This window comes from Dermacentor albipictus, unplaced genomic scaffold, assembly GCF_038994185.2.
Source record: "Dermacentor albipictus isolate Rhodes 1998 colony unplaced genomic scaffold, USDA_Dalb.pri_finalv2 scaffold_11, whole genome shotgun sequence".
Taxonomy (NCBI): Eukaryota; Metazoa; Arthropoda; class Arachnida; order Ixodida; family Ixodidae; genus Dermacentor; species Dermacentor albipictus.
The window spans coordinates 3,796,597-3,817,403 of record NW_027225565.1 but is presented as its reverse complement, the minus strand read 5'-3'; the positions used below and the strand labels follow the sequence as shown (position 1 = coordinate 3,817,403).

At 45.8% G+C, this 20,807-nt stretch overlaps 1 protein-coding gene across 18 annotated transcripts in view; it reads left to right on the top strand.

Annotated features, from left to right (window-relative positions):
- mask (multiple ankyrin repeats single KH domain) overlaps positions 1 to 20,807 on the top strand; it is a 332,919-nt gene that overhangs the window by 230,784 nt on the left and 81,328 nt on the right. For 17 of the 18 annotated variants that reach the window (XM_070528438.1, XM_070528443.1, XM_070528429.1 and 14 more), the window contains one exon: positions 16,591 to 16,701. The exons of the other annotated variant lie outside the window; for it this stretch is intronic. In XM_070528438.1, the coding sequence (XP_070384539.1) occupies positions 16,591 to 16,701 (111 nt within the window). The remainder of the gene's footprint in view (positions 1 to 16,590; positions 16,702 to 20,807) is intronic. 18 annotated transcript variants of the gene reach the window in all.

Sequence of the window (20,807 nt, the reverse complement as noted above, 5' to 3'; positions counted from 1 at the left end):
TACAAAGGATTACTGGAGAATGCGTGTTTGGGGGATGTACCTGCCGTGGTTGCTCAGTGGCTATGGTGTTAAGCTGCTGAGCACGAGGTCGCGGGATCGAATCCTGGCCACGGCGGCTGCATTTCAATGGGGGTGAAATGCGAAAACATCCGTGTACTCAGATTTAGGTGCACGTTAAAGACCCCCAGGTGGTCGAAATTTCCGGAGTCCTCCACTACGGCATGCCTCATAATCAGAAAGTGGTTTTGGCACGTAAAACCCCATTATTATTATTATTATGTGATTACGGGGATGTGTGGGGTATGTGCACATGTTAAAATCGAATAGATACAGTAGAACCTCGTTGATACTATGTCGTTTCGTACAATTACCTGGTGCCAATGTTCGTGATCGAGAACACAAAAGGTGACCAAATGCAGTCGCACTTCATTTTTACATGTTACTGCGTTCCCTGAAAACAGTCTTTCGGCACCAGCATTTAGTACATTGCCAGACTGCGATCGTATAAGTTTTCCGGCTGCCACATCCCATGTGAACAAGAAAAAGGTGCGACACGAGCGATCAAAAGTAGTAGGCACCCGCCACGGCAGCTTCTTCGCAGTACTCGCCTCAGGCGCCTGTGTCATGTAAAAATAGCATCACACACTCATTTCCCTCTTCCAGTACCAGCAAGTCTCCTTGCGAGTTGTTTCCTGTCATGTTGACAATGTCACCACCAACCCTGTTGTGATAAGCATCTTCACCTATCTGTTTCACAGCATGGGTGGTGTAGTGCTATTGAAAGTGTACTCCCTGCCTTTTATAGGCAATAACCCGAGCATGCTACTGTTTTCCGCTGCAGGCCGCACGAAGTGCGGTTCCGAACTGGCGGCATCACCTACCAGCTAGATCTCGTTTCGATTTCCTGCCATCTTGCACTACGTAATAGTAAAAATGACAATGTGCACTTCGGGCCGCTTGAGCCCCACTAGTTTGGCAGGCGTCATCTTGTGCGATTTTTGCGGAGTGGGCACGTTGAAACTTCCTGCCAAAATGCCCTGCCTCAAGAAACTGCTGACCCAGGCTGAATTCGAGGTGCACAAACATAAGCTTGCCGAAGCCACAATATCGACATGTCTGGGGCCGCTTGCTACCTCGGCTAATGTTGGCTTCCCCTACTGCAACGATGTGCGGAATGCTTCACATTACGTATTTGAACTACAGCTAAGTCTGCCAAATTTTTTAGTGACTTTGATCTTACGTTTTCCCAGTCAGCATGGTATATGTCACATTTTTTCCAAAACGTATAAACGAGGTTCTACTGTATGTACACGAGAAATGTGAATTTCTTTCTGCTCAAAGAAATTTTAGTTTCTTACAGGCGAACATTCAAGAATCCCACGGTGCGTAAAGCCATCAAGCAGATGGAGAGACAAAAACACACTATTCACTGCCGTCGATGTCAAGCATGTGTTTTCAGCCTACAAACTTATTCTGAGTGAGAAGGGGGCACAATCTTAAACACCAAAAAGACAGTAGTCATATGTTGCTGTTATAACTAATACCCCTGTCATACAGACACCCATAAATTCCATTTAACTCCATCGTCTTTACATCAAGCGAGTTGTGCTGCGTGTCACACGGTCTCTCTTGCGTCAAGGAAGTTAAATGGAGATGTTGGCGAAGGGAGTTCGTCAACGACCATTACTGCTGGATGGAGTAACGTCGTTCCCAGATAGCTACAGCTGCGAAGAAAATCGTGCTAATAAAATAGTTGTAGCTGGCTCACCTTGAAATTTTAGTATTACTTGGTTTATACACCACATAGTGTGAGCTTTAATCTGTTTATAAGGATGTCAGTGCCTGTAACCTCTACACCAGTGCTTTGCCATGCAGCGTGGGGAAATGTTGTTCTGCCATTTCGTTTGTTTATCCCCTTCGTCATCATCTGGAAGCAGTTGACCTCACTGCAAACACGCACATGCATGATCACACAACATAGAAACACAACTCGAAGTGCACCAGTCAAACAAAGTGACCCTTGCGCACGAAAGCAAGAACACAGTGTGGCCAGCATCGCTTTCAACTTTGCTATGCTTGTAAAACAATAGTCTTGCGGTAACATACAGCAAATTTTCTCGCTGTGATTTTATTAGATTATATGCTGTGTTAAAAAACACTACCTATAGATTACTTTAAAGGAAAAATGGCGTTCGGTTTGAAATTTCAGATCTTTCCGCGGTGCGTAGCAATGTAATACTTTGCAGACACGGTCGTTATTGCACAATGTATGCTCTGCACTTGTCAGCTCAATATGGCCAGATCTGGTGAGGGGCCGTTTAATGGCAACTGTGTATCTGAGCTGCCCTGCCGTGGTTGCTCAGTGGCTATGGTGTTGGGCTGCTGAGCACCAGGTCGCGGGTTCGAATCCCGGCCACGGCGGCCGCATTTCGATGGGGGCGAAATGTCAAAACACCCATGTACTTAGATTTAGGTGCACGTTAAAGAACCGCAGGTGGTCGAAATTTCCGGAGTCCTCCACTACGGCATGCCTCATAATCAGAAAGTGGTTTTGGCACGTTAAACCCAATAATTAATAAATAATTGTATCGGAGCTGTTGCATGCGGAAGCACCATAAAAACCCGTATAATGCCGTATATAACCGTATAATACGAACCCGCACATAGTACAAGGTGACATTTTTGAGACGCGAAATGGGGGAAAAAGTTTTATCCTCATATAATACGAGTTATGAAAACTCGAGGAAAACATTTATTTAAGTTTCACTCTGCACTTCAATCACTGTCTTCCTGAGCTGCACTCTCTTCGGATAGTTCCTTGTCGGAGATATCTTCCCAGAGGTACTCATCCTCTGGGCCATCGAGCGCGTTCGAGATGCCGCAATTCTTGAATGTGTGACGCACAAGGTCCTGTGGTATGCAGGCCCATGCGTCCACAATCCACTTGCATAGTGCGGCTGGGGGAGTCCGCTTCAGCCGCCCGGTCGGCGTCACTGCAGGCTCACCTGAGCACATCCAATCTGCGTAACACCGCTTGATCCCGTCTTTGAACGGCATGTTCACGCAAACATCTAAAGGCTGCAGCTGAGACGTCCTCCCACCTGGGTAACGACGAGTGAGTGCCGGATTAATGCAGTAGCCTCTTCACTGAGTTTGCCAAATGGCAACGAAATGCGTCCAGCACGAGGATGGATGGGAACGACAACAGTGCACCGGGCTGCCTACACCAGACGGACTTTATCGAGTCGAGCACAAGATTCTTCTTCATCCAGCCTTACTCATGGCATGTCATGACCACATTTTTTGGCCGCTCCTCACCTTTAGGCACCTTCTTGCGCTTGCAGACGACATAGGGCAGAAGCTTGCGTCCATCTGTTGTGCACGACAACATGACGGTAACTTGTGTTTTCTCGTTGCCAGTGGACCGGACATAAACTTGTTTAGAGCCCTTTTCGTGCACGGCGAGGGGCGAATGTGCAGATAAACCGGCGTTTGGTCAGCATTGCCGATTTGCCCTAGCTGGAAGTTCTTGGACTTGCGCAGTGAAATAATGTGGCACTGGAAAGCCACAAGCAGCATTTCGAACGATTCTGGCAGCTTTTGCGAAATCGAAGTTCGCCGGCGTAAGGAAAAACCAGCACGGCACATGTAACGATAAATCTAGTGCTTGCTCACTTTAAGGCGGAGCTTGGTAGCCCTTTTTCTCTTGCAAGCTTCTTAGCTTTGGCCTGCATAAGCTCTACGCTCGCAGCTAGATGCGTGCCTCGCTGTTGGAGTACGACCTCCGTCAGGGTGAGTTCGATTTCCAGAAATGTCCCACTCTTTGGGCCGCGAAAGCTTCTTCACGTTCCGCTGCATGCGAAAAGGGCTTCCTTCTCTCAACACCATCCATGAATGCTTCCCTCGTTGACGCCAAACTGCCTCCCGGCCGCACTGTTGCCGATGTGCTGTGCGGCTAAAATAACCTTTCTCTTCAAAGCAGCCGAGTACTGTTTTTGTGGTCTGGCCACCTTGGTCCTTCAATGTGGAATAAAAAGGATACTCTTCACGAAGCGTGGTTTACATGTGTGCTGCCAAGGTGTGCACTCAACAATAAATGATGCTGTAGTCACGCAGCAATAACGAAGTCAAGCCATAGCCACACAGCAATAACGAAACCAGAACTTCTATCCCATATTTCTGACTTAAATTGTTGTTCGGATCCGCATATAGTACGAGGCGAAAATTTGAGGCGCTAATAATAGGAAAAAAAAAAACCTCGTATTATATGCGGGTTTTTATGGCAAGCACAGCAGCGCCGTTTCTTTCCCATGCGGCGCCCGTCGGAGTCTCGCACTGTGTGTGCCGTGTAGCACGACCGCAACGACCAGAACAACGATGTTCACAACGCTCCTAACCTTCCAGGTACTGACGTACCTGATACCTGGACCCGTATGCCCTTCCCTGACCACCGAAAGCCCGCCTGGAACCGCCTACCTGCCCGAAACAAGTTCTCCGCCAACCCCACTGCCTCCTATCAAGCCTAATGGCATCAGCCGCCTGTTTCCAGCACGAGCCCGGCACACCACCTGGCAACCTTGGAACTCTCCGACGTCAGCAACAACGGGACCACATCGCGCCCAATATAAACAGCAAGGAATCGCCGACTACACTGGGCACAACACCGCCAGAACAACGATGTTCACAACGCTCCTAACCTTCCAGGTACTGACGTACCTGATACCTGGACCCGTATGCCCTTCCCTGACCACCGAAAGCCTGCCTGGAACCGCCTACCTGCCCGAAACAAGTTCTCCGCCAACCCCACTGCCTCCTATCAAGCCTAATGGCATCAGCCGCCTGTTTCCAGCACGAGCCCGGCACACCACCTGGCAACCTTGGAACTCTCCGACGTCAGCAACCACGGGACCACATCGCGCCCAATATAAACAGCAAGGAATCGCCGACTACACGGGGCACAACACCGCCAGAACAACGATGTTCACAACGCTCCTAACCTTCCAGGTTTGTTATCGAACCCATTCTAAGGAATTCAGAAGTGATGATAGATGTATAGTGGCGGTGTCGTGCCCCTACGACTTGAAGTGTCGCGGTGTGGTATTGTTTTGTCGCAATGCGTTTGCCTTCGATTTTCTGTGTGAAATTATGTTGTTATTATCCGGTGACATTGAGGTTAACCCCGGTCCATCCCGTACTGCTGAACTCCTGCCTATCCTCGACGCTATCAAACGATTAGAAAGTGTTCAAGCCGCAATTCGTGTAGAGCTTGAGCAAATCAAAACAACCCAAACTACCCAAGACAAACTTATAGCTGAAATTATGAGCCGCTCAAACCTCTCAGATTCAGACCAACAAGGTCCAACCACCTCAACCACTGTTAACATTATCGGCCGACTACAGCACGACATCACTACCCTGAAAGCCGCGAACATTGACGCCAACAACCGTATGCGGCGAGCCAACCTGCTCTTCTTTGGCATTGACGATTCCGATAAAGAACCTTGGAGTGATTCAGAGAACAAAATTCTAGACCTATGCAAAAATAATCTTGGTTTAACATTGAACGCCAGCGATATTGAGCGTGCACACCGACTTGGAAGATTCTCTGAAACAAAAAAACGCCCTATAGTAGTAAAACTGGCCCACTTCAAGACGAAAGAAAACATAATGGCATGTGGGCGTAAGCTAAAAGGTACATGTTTCGCCGTCAGAGAAGATTTTGCCCCAAGTACGCGCCTTGCACGCTCAAAATTGCTAAAATTTATCAAGCCCCAAAAATGCGCGTTTAAGCTCAGCCTGGACAAGCTGCATGTAGGCAGCAGATGCTATTTTTATGATACTACATCCGACACAGTCATGGAACATACCACATCACCTAACAGCAATCAAATGCCAGCTCCGACTGATACCTTATGTGACCAGCCGCAGTGACAAACAAGAAATTCCGTGCCTGCTTCATTCAAAAACCGCCCTGATTCATTTCTTAACATAAGCGTGGTTTTCACTAACATCCGCAGCATAATTCCAAAACGTGACGAACTCGAAAGCTTCATAGACGACACCACAGCCGATATGATTTTACTAACGGAAACGTGGTTAAATAAGGACGTCGGCGACCACGAAGTTTTTCCATCCTACCCTAACTTAACAGTTTACCGACGCGATCGGCATGATAGGCGAGGGGGAGGTGTACTAATCGCCGTTAAAAACAGCTTACCGTCATTCCTGATAAATCACGACGACAACATCGAACTAACATGGGTAAGCCTGCACAGTACAATTGGCAAAATAGTGTTTGGAATCTGTTACCGTCCACCAGATAGTAACCCCTCATTTTGCAATTTCTTACGCCTCTCTTTAGAACAAATAAAAAAAGATATGCCCGCTACACCTATCTTCCTTTTTGGAGACTTTAATCATCCCAGCATCAATTGGCCACTACTTTCAGTACCCAACAGAACACCCTGTAGTGAACCCAAACAGTTTCTTGAATTAACACTAGACTTTAACCTCCACCAAGCAATAACATGCCCAACTAGGGGCGACAACACCCTGGATCTCTTATTAACATCTAGCCCGGAAAACATAAAAAATTTGACTCCGCTCCCTGGCATTAGCGACCACAACGTACTTCATATCGGCATTTCATTGCCATTAAAAAAGAAAGCCCCAACGCAAAAATTAATCACTGATTACAAGAAAGCTAACTTCGACGCATTTAACCGCGAACTTGCACTCTTCTACGAAGATTTTCGACAGTCTTACTCTGCTCGCTCGGTCAACGCCAATTGGGAATTATATAAAAACACTATGCTAAACTTAAAAAACATATATATCCCTACTATCCTTATAAATACCGACAAAAATAACCAGTGGTTTACGCAGCACCTAAAACGTCTACCTAATAAGAAAAAACGCCATTATCGGAAAGCAAAGTTAACTAATAACCACAGAGCTTGGGAAAGATACGAACTAAGCGTCAAAAAATACATCAAGGAATTGAAAGCTTCCAAAAACAAATTTTTTTCAACTGACCTCTTATCAATCCTTCAGTCCAACCCTCGTAAATTCTTCCAGATTATCTCCCCGCCTAAGCGCCAAACTCAGTTACAACTATCAGACGACGACAATGTACTAATTGACACTGAAAAATGTGCTACAGCTCTTAACAATTTCTTCACATCAGTATTTTCTTCTGCTATAAACTTCAGTTCTGACGAATTACCATGCCACTCGCTGTCCACAATGCCCGATATCCAGATCAACGCTGATGGAATAGCTGGGCTAATACAGGATCTAAAATTATCCTCCTCGGCTGGTTGCGATCAAATCGGCAGCAAATTACTTAAGAATACCAGTTCCCTGTCAAGCGCAATACTTAGCTTACTTTTCCAACAATCAATCAGTACTGGTGAAGTTCCCCACGATTGGAAAAAGGCTCAAATCATTCCCGTCCATAAATCTGGTGATCAAACAAAAGCATGCAACTATCGTCCAATTTCTCTAACCAGTATCCCCTCTAAACTGCTGGAACATATCATAGCAACCAATCTAATGCACTACCTTGAATCAATTAACTTCTTCTATTCATATCAGCATGGTTTTAGAAAACTATTATCCTGCGAAACTCAGCTCTCTGTATTCACCGATGAAATCTTACAACACATGGACAATCACCTACAAATTGACGCCATCTTCTTAGACTTTTCGAAGGCCTTCGACCGCGTCCCTCACAATCACCTACTTGCCAAATTATCTACTCTTGGAATCTCCCCATCACTGATTACTTGGATCGAACATTTCTTAAAAGGACGCGTACAATACACATCCACTAACTCTCATGACTCACACATTTCTGATGTTACATCCGGTGTCCCCCAGGGAGCAGGCTTATCCCCGCTGTTATTTTTAATCTATGTCAATGACCTGCCAAGTAACACAAAAACTAGACTGCGTCTTTTTGCTGATGACTGCGTCATCTACAACGCCATCCATAACCCTGGTGATTCCATTGACTTACAAGAAGACATAGACACTATCGTTTCATGGTGTGAAAAATGGTTCATGCCTCTTAACCTTAATAAGTGCCAATGTATGTCCTTTTCACGTAAGCGCAGCGCCACAAACTACGCGTACCACATAAGCTCAACTACAATACCACGAACAGACTGCTATAAGTATCTAGGTGTTCACTTAACATCATCATTATCATGGGTTACTCACATTGAAACAATATGCGCAAACGCCTCGCGCACACTTGGTTTCTTGCGTCGCAATCTGAAATCTGCATCGCCCGCTATAAAAAAACTTGCATATCAGACATACGTTCGGCCGAAACGAGTACGCATCATCTATCTGGCACCCCTCGCAAGCATATCTCACCTACGAATTAGAAGCCATTCAGAATCGTGCTGCACGCTTTATCATGTCAAACTACTCAAGTAAAACCAGCATAACTGAACTAAAACGCACACTCGATCTTCCCAGTCTCCAATCACGTCGTATCATCTCGCGTCTCTGCATGCTTCACTCTTACTACTATCACCCAATAGCCAGACACCCTCGACTACAACCCCCGCCTAGAATCTCTCCCCGCCTCAACCACAGCTGTCCTATTGCGCACATTCAATGCCGTACATCTTCGATGAGGGATTCTTTTTTTCCTAATGCAATAGCGCTGTGGAACACTCTGCCCGAAAGTATTGTTTCTTCCGCCGACCGCACGACTTTCCGTGAGAAACTAACTATCTACTACACCTAGAATGGTTCGTCTCAAATGCATTTGCTTATTGACCCCTTTTATGTAAATAATTGATAATAATTCGTTCTCACGCATAATATGTTTTTAATAGTATTTATGTACTATATATTTTGTTGTATATTATGGTTTCTTTACACTGATTTTGATGTTACTACTGCTTGCTCGGTTCCCTCCTGAGCGTTGTTTCCGTTTCTATTCGTCGTCTATCTTTCCTTCCTCTTTTCCCTCTTTAGCGTGATGAGTTCCTCATACTTTGTTTGCCCCCGCCTTATGTAATGCCTCCGGGCCTTTAAGGCTTCAATAAATGAAATGAAATTGCCGTAAATCTCCATTGAGGAGTTTCATGCTCAATGGAGTTCACAGGTGGCATGTGACAGGGGTATTAAACAAACATTTGTACACATACACTATTCAGTGTTTCTTACTGAAAAATTTTTTTGGCGTCAATCCATCAGGCATGCATTTTGGCTTCTCTCATGAACCCTTTAGTAGCTTTTCTGTTGTATTCTATCTTTTTCGTGCTTGCTGCACTTGATGTGTCGTTTGAAGCAGAAATTTTTTTATATGAAATATACGCTACCTGTTTGGAAAAAAAGTATCGGCAAAAAAAATTGTGATAAAGCGGATGGCTCTCTTCAGTGTCGAGTGTGAAGGTCCCGCAACCTTCGCTTTTTGCCACGTTACGTTGAAACAGAGTAAAGCACGCCGGCTATGTGATCATCATCATGGAGATCAGCGGTGCAGCCATAGCGATTGTGGCGATGGGTTTGCACAAGGCTCACCCTACGAACGACGGTCAGGAAAGGGCTCGACGCCCCTCCACTGCGCAACATACAAATGCGCTATGGCTGTGTTCGTTGACTCTCCGACAGGGCACAGAGAAGGCTCCTGAGTCAGATCGCCAACAAACGTGGGTTGATTCACCCAAGATACAGCACAGTGCGACAGTCATGGCGCTTACGGGCAGAGGCTCACCACAAAACCGATTGAGTATGCACACCCGCTGCGCTAGGCCTAACTGGTAAGTGGTCCACCAAGCCTGAGAACGAGGAGTCGCGGGAGCGATGGTTCCATGTAGCGAACTTGTTGCGGGCCTGTGAGCATCTGCCGCGTCGATAAAGCGCTGAGCAGAAGAGAGCTCGGGTAGAGAGGGCGCCAAGGGGCTGCCACTCGGGAGGCCAATCAGGGCGCTTCCCGGTGACGCTTGCGTGGTGATTTGACCCCGGGAAGGAGAAGCACAGTTTCCGATGGAAATTAGCTTCGGCACGCTAGCCGTGTCCTCCATGTTACCGTTACGGTGGCGGCCCCCGGAGATCGAGCAGAGCACAACATGCGAGCTGGGGGACGAGGCGCGGGAAGGCACCTCGATCCCCGCATGATGGATTCAATTATGGTTGGTGGCCGATGCTGTCAGTTTCATCATTTGCTATTCTCATACTTTTCTTTAATTTTTCTAATGTACTGCTATTGTACAGTCTTTTTTCTTTGTGCCGTTTGTGCTACACTTTGATATTCCTCGTACCAGTGTGTGGAACGGAGCTTGCTCAAGGAGGGTGCCGGATAGAAAACAACCCTGGGACAACATCTGGTTGTGCATTGTTTAGCATAGCTGCTGGCAGTGCCACTTCAAAAATATCAAACTGAAAATGATAAATATGGTCCATAGCTAGCGCCTTCTAGAAAAGTCAGTGTCGCAGCCACTACTAGCCGGGTCAGTAGCCAACTTGATTGCATGAGCGATGTTGCTTTGACCTGCGTCGTATCGGAGCTGGTTCTGTGGTATCGGCGTTAAGCGTGGTGTTACTATAATTGCACACTGTAGTGCTGCTTTCAAACAAAAAGTTGCGCTCGCTGCAGAGCCACAGTAAGCCAGGCGGGAGTTCAACATCGATGAGAAAAACGTCCGTCATTGGAACGGGCAACGGGAGACACTTTTGTGTGTGCCGCAACAACGAGATCACAGCGATAAGGAAGATAAGTGCGCACTAACAGATGGGAGCTGTTCATTGAGATTGCGCTGCATTTCGACAGTGTTCGATGCGCTCTGTCTACACGTGCATGGGCGCGCGGACGTGAGCTTGCGTGCGTCCACAAGCGTATGTGTAGGCTAACAGTGGTGATGACGTAGAGTGAGCTCGGCATGTTCATATTACATAAATGCTGTTATCATATTGTGAACGCTGTCCTCACTTTTTTAGTTTGGCCTATTTGAGGTAAGCTTTAAAATTTTTTCTGGCTTCTGGAACGACACCCGCAATAGACTAGACGAACAATTAAGCTCCGTCACCTCCTGGAAACTATTGAAGCACCTCCTGGACCCAGACAACACCAAAGCAGAGACCAGGAGAAAAATGCTAAGACTAACATACAATTTCCAGAGGTCGGAGGAGGATATGATCAGCCAGATAAAAGAGAAGTACATAGGGGAAACGAACACGGAAACATTCCCCAACTATAGCGGCGAAAACAACGAGGAGCTAGACCAAGCAGTCACCATAAGAAAGGTGCAAGCTGCCTTAAACAAGCTCAGAGGAAAAACTGCGGCTGGCCCAGATGGGGTCAACAACAAGATGCTTAGAAACCTCGATGACAACTCCCTGCAGCAGCTAACGGCATTCATGCAAAAGTGTTGGGAGCAGGGGGAGGTAACCGGGGAGTGGAAGAAAGAAAATCTAGTCCTTATCCTCAAACCAAGGAAGGAACTCAAACTAGAGAACCTTAGGCCAATATCATTAACCTCCTGTGTAGGCAAGCTCATGGAGCACATCATACAGAACAGGCTCAATGGATACTTGGAAAGTAAGGAACTCTACCCAGACAGCATGGTTGGATTCAGACAACTATCCACAAACCACGTCATGCTACAGCTCAAATAACAAGTATTGGAAAGGAAGACTAATGACTCGAGAGTCATAGCGGGACTGGACGTCAGCAAAGCGTTTGATAATGTCAAACACAAGGTGATCCTGTCACACCTCAATCACCTAAATATAGGAAGCAAGCCATACCATTGTATCAAAAGCTTCCTCACGGACCGAACAGTGAACATTGAAATTGGAGGCACAATAAGAGAAAACATTAAGCTAAGCAACAAGGGAACACCGCAGGGATCGGTGCTATCCCCTACCCTTTTTAACATTGCAATGATCGGGCTGCCAGAGAGACTCGGAAAGCTAGAGGGCCTCTGCCACACTCTCTACTCTGACAACCTTCCCCTCTGGGTCGACAGAGGCGGGAGTGATGGCGAAATAGAAGACACCCCTACAAAGGGCAATCTGGGAAACGGAAAACTATCTGAGACCCATAGTGCTAAAATGCTTGCCAGAAAAATCGGAGATGCTAATCCATCAGCAAGCAGCAGGTCAATATCCAGCTCCTGGTCAACACCCCGGTCCCAAGGGTGGACAAGATCAGGATACTGGGTATGTGGATACAAGAAATGAGAGAAACGCCGAAACGATAAACAGACTAGAAGCCACGACCAACCAAACTTGCAGACTTCTCAAGAGGATAGCAAACAAAAATGTGGGAATGAAGGAGGCGAAGCTACTTAGGCTTGTCCACTTAATCATTAGCTGTATCACCTATGCTATCCCGTACTTAAAGACAACTAAAGCAGAGAGAGACAAGGTAGACATCCTCATCAGGAAAGGTGTCAAAACAGCCCTAGGTTTATTACCGTGCACATCAACCGAGACCATCCTCAATCTAGGAGTGTCAAACACCCTAGAGGAAATGTGCGAGGTGAAACTCGCGGTACAATATGTCAGATTAACTGGCAGCAAAATGGGCAGATCCATCCTTAGGAAACTGGGCCACCAGAGCCCAGAATCGCAAGAGGGGATAACCACCATCCCCATAGAAATTACCAACAGGTTAAGAATACCCCCCTCCCAAGAAACGTGCACCCATACACAACGAGAAATGCAGGAGAAGCACAGTCCAAAGACTCCAAAGCTCCCTCCTCCAAAAACAAGGGGTAGTGTACACCGATGCGGCAGAGTACCCAGAAGGGCACTATGCAGCAGTAGTAGTGAGCGACAAAGGCGAGCTAATCTCGAGCTGTAGCATGAGACACACTTCACCAGAGGAGGCAGAGATGGCAGCAATTGCCCTGCCAATCACAAACCCATCAACCAAAATAATTATCACCGATTCTAAAACTGCAATTAAAGCCTATGACACTGACAAGGTGTCCAAAGAGGCCGGCAAAATTCTGCAGGTAGGCCAGGAGAACGTACCCAACGACCTAATTCGAATAATATGGGCGCCCGCCCATAGTGGACTCACAGGGAACAATATCGCCAACGAGGTTGCCCGAGGACTTGCACACCAGGCCCCCAGCGCAGGCAGACTACTCCCTGTCCGAAAAACGAGACTTAACCACATACAGAGAAATTCTAGAACACTGCAGAATGCACAGGAGAACTCTCTCCCCCCCCCCCCATAGATCTCCCACAACGAAGGAAGAAATAATCTGGCGAACACTGCAGATGGGTACCTTCCCAAGCCCATATATCCTACACAAATGGCATCCTGAGGTGCACTCTTCCTAATGCAAAAACTGTGAAGGCATAGCGACCCTAAATCACATGCTCTGAGCTTGCCCAGCACTAAACAGTCTACATGGAAATAAAGAGTCATGGAAATCCTCCCTCCTTAGCCAGGAAGAACAAGCCCAAAAACAAGTTGTCGGTCAAGCCCAGGCCGCTGCCAGAAGCCAACAAATTCTGGTCGACGTCTAGGGGGGAGGTAGACAATGAAAGAGGGAGCTGCGTCTCACCCCGATCACCCATGCTCCCCGACGGGGGCAAATCTCTCTCTCTCTCTGGCTTTGAACATTTGGGGGTCAGCTTAGAATTGGAGCCGTCCTAGAATAGAGTACATACGGTTAATACGCGCTGTAAAACAGATAGGTGAAGATGCTTATCGCAATACGTTAGGGAGTGATAGCTATGATTAAGGCGTGCAACGACCTGGGCGGAAATTTGCTGGTACTGGAATAAGAAACTGTGCGCGCCTTCGTTTTCACGTGATACGGGCAGCTATATGCTGCTCTCGATCGCGTGCACCTCGTGGCTTTTCTTGTTCACATGGGATCTAGCAGCCGGAAAACGTATACTTTCGTGGTCTGCAGCCGGCAACGGTGTCGCTTTTCAGTTGTCGTTTATGAAAAGCGTGCACTACACTTTTGACGGCACCACGCACTGTGAAACACATAGGTGAAGATGCTTATCGCAATAGGATGGTGATATCTGTGAATGCGTGTGACAACACCGGAGAACATTTGCTAGTACCGAAATTAGAAACTGAGTGAACACCGGCATTTTAACGTGAAGCGGGTGGGTGAGTATTGCGGTGAAGCTGTATATTGTTCTCGATTGTGCACACCTTGCTCATTTTCTTGTTTATACGAGATCTAGCAATCGGAAAATGTATCATATGATCGCCGTTAGGCAATGTAGTGAACGTTGGTGCAGAAAAAATGAGCATACCTATCATTGGTCATTTTTTGTGTTCTCGGTTGCGAACATTAGTGCCGGGAAAGCGTACGTAAACGGGAACGTATAAACAAGGCTCTACTGTATTAAAAATAGCATGAAAAAAAATTATGAGGCAAGGAAATTGTAACAGAAATGAAAAAAAAAAAGATAACATGAATTCTGCTTTGCACAAAGTAAGTCTAAAAATATTTCGTAATATACTTTTTGAACACAAGAGCCATATGCACTAATCCTGCAAATATAAGCTCTTTTTGTACATAACTTCTTAAGATGGATAGGAAAACATTAGCCCTAGTGAGCCACCGTGCCCTTATGAACCACTGGCGGCACTCCAAAGCGTGAGTCCAGGTCCACTACTGGCCGTCTATATGCACAAAACTCCACTCTCTACTCGGCTGCTGGCCAGTAATTTTCGTCGTTCGGTCACGCCCGAATAATGTTGACACCCTGCAGATAAGAGCTGTGACCTTTAGAACATGCCTGATATACCTAGCGATGAAAAGGTCCAAGAAGAAAACGAAAATCACCGGCGGGTGCTTGTTGACATTCAGGTTGGTTGGATGCACTTTCGCCGTCCAGAATAAAGTCTGACAAATTGGAGTCGTCTTCCAAGTCTGTGTTACTACCATCATCCAAAAATCAAAGCACAAATGCATGGGAATCTGTTAACATTAACCATTTCTGTGGAGCAGCGACACGTAACGTCGATGCCATCTTCGAAACTACCAGCGCTTGTCACCCCGAGTACGGTGGCGCATTGAAAATCCCCACGCTGTAAAAAAGAGAAACACAGTAACAAAACTGGTCAAATAGTTTCTCTTTAACCCATTAGGTGGCGCTAACTGTCCAGAAGCATTTGGGGAGTGCCAAAATTTGAATTTGTTACCATCGATAACATGCTTTCGATGGGAATAGGTACTGTCACTAAAGTGTTAACCTCATACATATAATTTGCTTACAAGTGGAGACCTTCCTTGCTACCCTGTGTGATCAGAAGAACAAATTGTGTGGTTGTAATTTCGTAATTGTGTTTCACATATTCCACGGCACAGTGATACTAGAAAGATTGTGCACATTAAAAGAAACGTATGGACGTCTCAACTTTCGTTTAGTTTCGCACGTCGTAGGGCTCGAGTCATGTTGACATGCCCCGGTTCCTCAACCATTTCATCTTCCTTGCTTAGATCACCCTGAATGTGCAACGCATGTTCAGAGTATTAATCGTAGAAGCAGCATAGTTGCATTTTATGCACAGGGAAATCCATCCTACTAAACATAATGAAAGTTGTTTGGTCATTCTTATCCTGAATGCCTCATTGTTGCATGTAAAGCTGACTCTGCTATATTTACAGATTATTTTAGTTAAAGTGAGTGCCATATTTGGTACATACAGAATGTTTCTTGTAACTTGAACCAAACTTTAAAAATATAGTAGTACACCTTAGACAAGCGAGACCCATGTCATATTGCCTGCAGTCGTCTTGAGTTACTCGGCCTTTATTAAAGTGCACTGAGTGAGTACAGCAAAACCCCATTGATACATTCCTCTCTTGTATTTTCCAGACTGCTACATACCATTTTTGTAGTCCAAATGTAAAGCCTATTGACTCCTGTGTATTATGTTCCCATTTGATATGTCACCATTCTTTAATGTCCCTGCATATTATGTTGCGGTGGTTACATGTTTAGCTGTCCAGAGGTAAATTCACTCTCGCATGTTGCTTGAAAAGGATAAATTTATATTTGCAGTTAAACCTGGCCAGCCCCACCTGTGGCCCTTCCCCGAAATGCAGAAAGTATGCGATCGTCAGTCCTGATAAGTGTTTCCCTACGCAGTTGTGGTTTTTGCTGGTTTCCTGATGTCAGCTTCGCCGCAATACAGCCGTGTGATGCGGTGGAGCATATTGCAAAACTGTTGCAAAACATAGTATGTGTCCTTTAATTATACAGACACCTAATAAGTGTACTGGCAGCCATTTAGAGCTGTTCCTGACATTGCTGTGGCAATTTGCATCCTTCCTCACTGTTATCTTCTCCCGTCTGTACATTTTCTTTTCGCAGTTTCTTGAAAACCATATCAATGGGGTTCTGTTGTAATTAGTTAGCAAAAAAGCACAAATAGCGCACATGGCCATTATTTGCAAGAAGTGTTGTGCCTTTCGTTGTCTTGTGAGCCCTTGTTGACGTGCCTTATCATTTTACAGTTTCAGCATTTTGGTGTCCATCCTAGACTTGCCCTTGCGCATGCATACCTTAGTAGTAAAAACGTCCTCTCAACGTTGCTAGACGTCATGCTTTCTCCTAATCTTTTTTTCTTCCATGTAGACGAGCCAGTGACAGAAGCTCAAGGTCCAGTGAGATTGCCTCGTTAGTCTCCAACGCAGAACGGTTGCACAGAAACGAGAGACGACCTTTGAACGAAAAGCATGTTGCGGGGTGTGTGTGTGCCGCCGTCTCTGTGAGGCTTCCTGTTTTTCTTTTTGCGTTGCATTAGTAGAGCCTTGGTTTTTCTCGCGCATGCACATACCCGCCGGCATCGCTGTCACCTCTCGCCTTTTTGTGGAAAAAGTTACTATTATTTCTAACTTTCGGAAGATAGGAAGAGGATTTTGCTGGCCGCACCAGCCACGGCTGACACCTGAATAATGACCAGAAAGGAGGTGAAACAAAAAAGGGCAAGAAATAGCGGAAATAAAATTAGAAGAAAAGTAAATAAGAACTACAGTAGAATCTCATGTATACAAACTTCAAGGGGCCTGAAATTCATTCCAAGAAAGCTCATTGAATGGAGGACTTGCGTGCAGTGCTGCATTACTTTACCGTTAAATTTTTGAATTTTTGGTCCACCAAAGTGCGATACTTGCAACGGGAGATAAGAGGAGCAGCCGGTGCCCAGCTGCAATGCTTGATCTGAAGTGCCGCGGCGCGAGTTCATGCTCATGAGACCATGGTCGGTGGCATGGTATGTTCAAATAAGCAGGATTCCGCTGTGCATGTTATATTTACAAAAGCGACTGTTAGTGCAATTTACACAGGACAATTCACTTCCCGTGCAGGGTACATCAGGAGTGCATGCCGGATTGCTGGCAGGATATGTCATTGTGCCCACAAGCCATTGTGGATACAGTGAGATTCTAGAAATTTTCACTTCTGGTCACCTTTATTGGCATTTTTGAATGAGCAAACAACTTGCCCTCACCTCCCTCAACCTCCCAGGCATGAAAGCTGACATCTGGTATGTCTCCCCTCGCAAAACCCATTAGCAGAGAGCAAAATCGAAAACTTCATTGTATTAAGGGCTTCAGTTCCATACTTTTTGTCCTGATGTAATAGTCCCTTTTTCCACAAGAACTATCGCATGTAGATGGAGCGGCAGAATTCATTGGTCTTTAACGCCTACATGCTTTCGTGCCCTTTACAAAAGGCCAAACTTAAAGGGGCCCTTAACCACCCCGCGAGCTTGGTGAAACAACAGAGTTCGCGGGTAATATACACTGCTGTGAACTACTCAACAAAGTTTTGCGGTCATACGCAGTGCATAGAGCTTGCAAGCATATATCGAAGTCACCTTCCTCTCAAACGCTCTTTTCAACACTACTTCGTCATCAGATGCACTATTTCGTCATTCCCTTAGACGGCTGCTATTGGCCGATAGCTGACACCAAGCTGCGGTCAGCTACATGGCGTAGACACCGCAAGGTGCCGCGGTATCTACGCCATGTAGCTTAGCCGCAGTGGGCTTAGCCCTCCTGGCTAAGCACACTGCGGCTCGTTGAGTACAACTGTGTTTGGCTTAAGTTTAGCATGTCGTAGGCACCAAAGGTGGAAGTCGTGGCGTCTGCATTAACATCCAAAATGAAATTTGACCTACATGCCACAGTGACATTTAGAAAGCGGAGCGTTGTGGGCACACCAAGCCTTCAGAGTGCAAAGCATTGAAATAGGAACTGGAGAACAATGGAGGCCATGTTTGATTACCAATAACTCCGCTTCTCCTGAATGCATTGAAGTACTTTTTTGCAGTGAAGTATTTCTGAAATTGCCTAAGATAGCATATTTTCACTTAAATTTTCTTTTTCCACTTCAATAAAAAGTGGTTCAAGGCCCCTTTAAGAGAGAAATAAGGTTTACTTAACACTTTCCTGCCCGTGCCTATTTCCATCGATAACATCCTATCGATTCTTGAAGGATTGTATTTTGCTGCTCTTCAAGTGTTTGGTACAGCTTGCGTCATCTAATGCGTCAATTAGAAACTATTTCTGTAGTCTCACTTTTCTGCTCCAATTTTCTACCACACGGTGATTTTAAACGCTTTAAGGGTTTTTGATACATACAGTGTCTGTCCTGAAAGTAATGTCAGTGAATTCATTGTGACGCGACTACGTTGGGGCGCGGTCTAACCGGTTGAAACTGGTAGTGGGGGAACCCAGCTAAGCAGCGCTCTGTCGCTCAGTGTGTTCCAAGCATCGGAGAGTGTAGGACGGGCCTGTCCATGAGAGTTGTTTTTTATTCTTGTGCAAGTTAAAATGCAGCGCTTGTTAGAACAAAGATTTGCAATCAAGTTTTGCTTGAAATTTGGCAAGACCGCTACGGAAACTGTTACTATGCTCAAGATTGCTTACAAAGAACATGCCCTGTCAGATCGGCAACGACCTTTGAACTAAAAGCATGTTGTGCGGGGTGTGTGTGTGCCTCCATCTCTGTGAGGCTTCCTGTTTCTTTTCTTTTTGCGTTGCGTTAGTAGAGCTTTGGTTTTTCTCGTGCATGCACATACCCGCCGGCATCGCTGTCACCTCTCACTTTTTTGTGGAAAAAGTTACTATTTGGCACAAGGCCTTTTTGGAAGACCGGGAAGATGTCGACGGGGAGGACCGCACCGGACAGCCATCCACGCCCACCACAGCTGACAATGTGACGCGAGTGAGAGAACTGTTGAACTCAGACCGACGAATAAGTGTTTGTTTAATGGCTGGCATGTTAATCATTCCAAAAATATTGAGTTCAATAAATCGTTATGAACTATATCGGCATGCGGAAGGTGTGCGCAAAAATGGTTCCAAAAGTGCTCACTGGCAACCAAAAGTCACGCCACATTGAAACGTGCCAAGAAAACCTCGACATGTGCAATATAGAAAATTTTTGGGCAACGTCACTAGAGTTGTTGAGACTTGAGTATTTGAATATGACCCGGAGACCAAAAGGCAATCATGGGAGTGGCACACGTGCTAGTCCCCTCGCCAGAAGAAAGCCAGGATGAGCAAATCAAAGATCAAGATCATGCTCATTGGTTTCTTGACATCCATGGAGTGGTTCACAAGTTTGTAGAACCTGGAATCGCTGTGAACTCCAAATTTTATGTGGAAGTCCTCAAAAGACTGAAACTCATGGTTCAACACATCCGGCCGGACATTGCAGACAACTGGAAGTTGCACCACGATAATGTGCCAACCCGCAGTGCCTTCATCGTCACCGACTACTTGGTTAAAGCAGGGGTGCCCACGATCCCCCAGCTCCCGTACAGCCCGGACTTGGAACGAAGATTGCTAGGCATAACTTTAAGAGGCAGAAAGAGAGCGGTTTAGATCAGAGAGCAAACGTGCGTAGACAATATTCTAAGAGGTATCAACCCTTTACTGCACATTTTTTTTTTCCTCAGAATATTATTCATGGCGTTGTAGGGAAGCATAATAGTACCTGTACTCCCATGGAAACTTACTTTAGCAAATGTCTGTGGTTTCAATTTGCAGAAAAAGGGTATGTTGCATATTTGCAACAATGTGCAAATAAAGAAGTTGAAAGTAAAAGATAGATTTAGTGCTATTCATACTCAGATGCTTATTTGCACAAGACAATTATTGGTGCACCTATGATTTAGTGTGGAACAAAAAGAAGCACTTGTACATGTTTGTGCAGCACAGGTGGTTCCCACACTTCGTGCAGTACGTCATGCAGATTCCCGTCTAGCCAGGAAACAATGCAGTGTTTTCGGGTTATTGACAAAATGTAGAACATCGAAGCACAGACGTAAAGCTGTGCCCGTGACGACGTGACACGGCAACGTGCGGAGGCACAGCGTACTTTTGAAAAGAAAAAAGGAAATTTGACCAGAGAACATCTTGTCCACATATTGAATCGAAACGGACTTACACTTGTGGCTGTCGTGACTAATTGAATAGTCACTGCCTTCACTATCAGGAGGAATTTCTAGGCCATACCAGCGTTTCGAAGCCATTTCATTATTCCGAAGAAAATAAACCATGTACACGTTGCATTTGTGCAACATAGGAACGTTCTGTCGCCAGGAACAAACTATTCCGAAATTACAATGTTTTTTTGGACCTACAGAGTCAGAAGGATGTGGAGCATAGCGTAACAATTTTTTTTGCGCTTTGTCTTATGGAGAAATACATTTACAATTTGTAAAACTTACCTATATCACTGCTCCTGGGCGCGCGCAGCCTCCGCCACATTTGTTTTGGTAGAAGATGCAAAGAATTAGCACAGATTGCAGCACAAGGTGCCGCGTTTTACAGACCAATGTT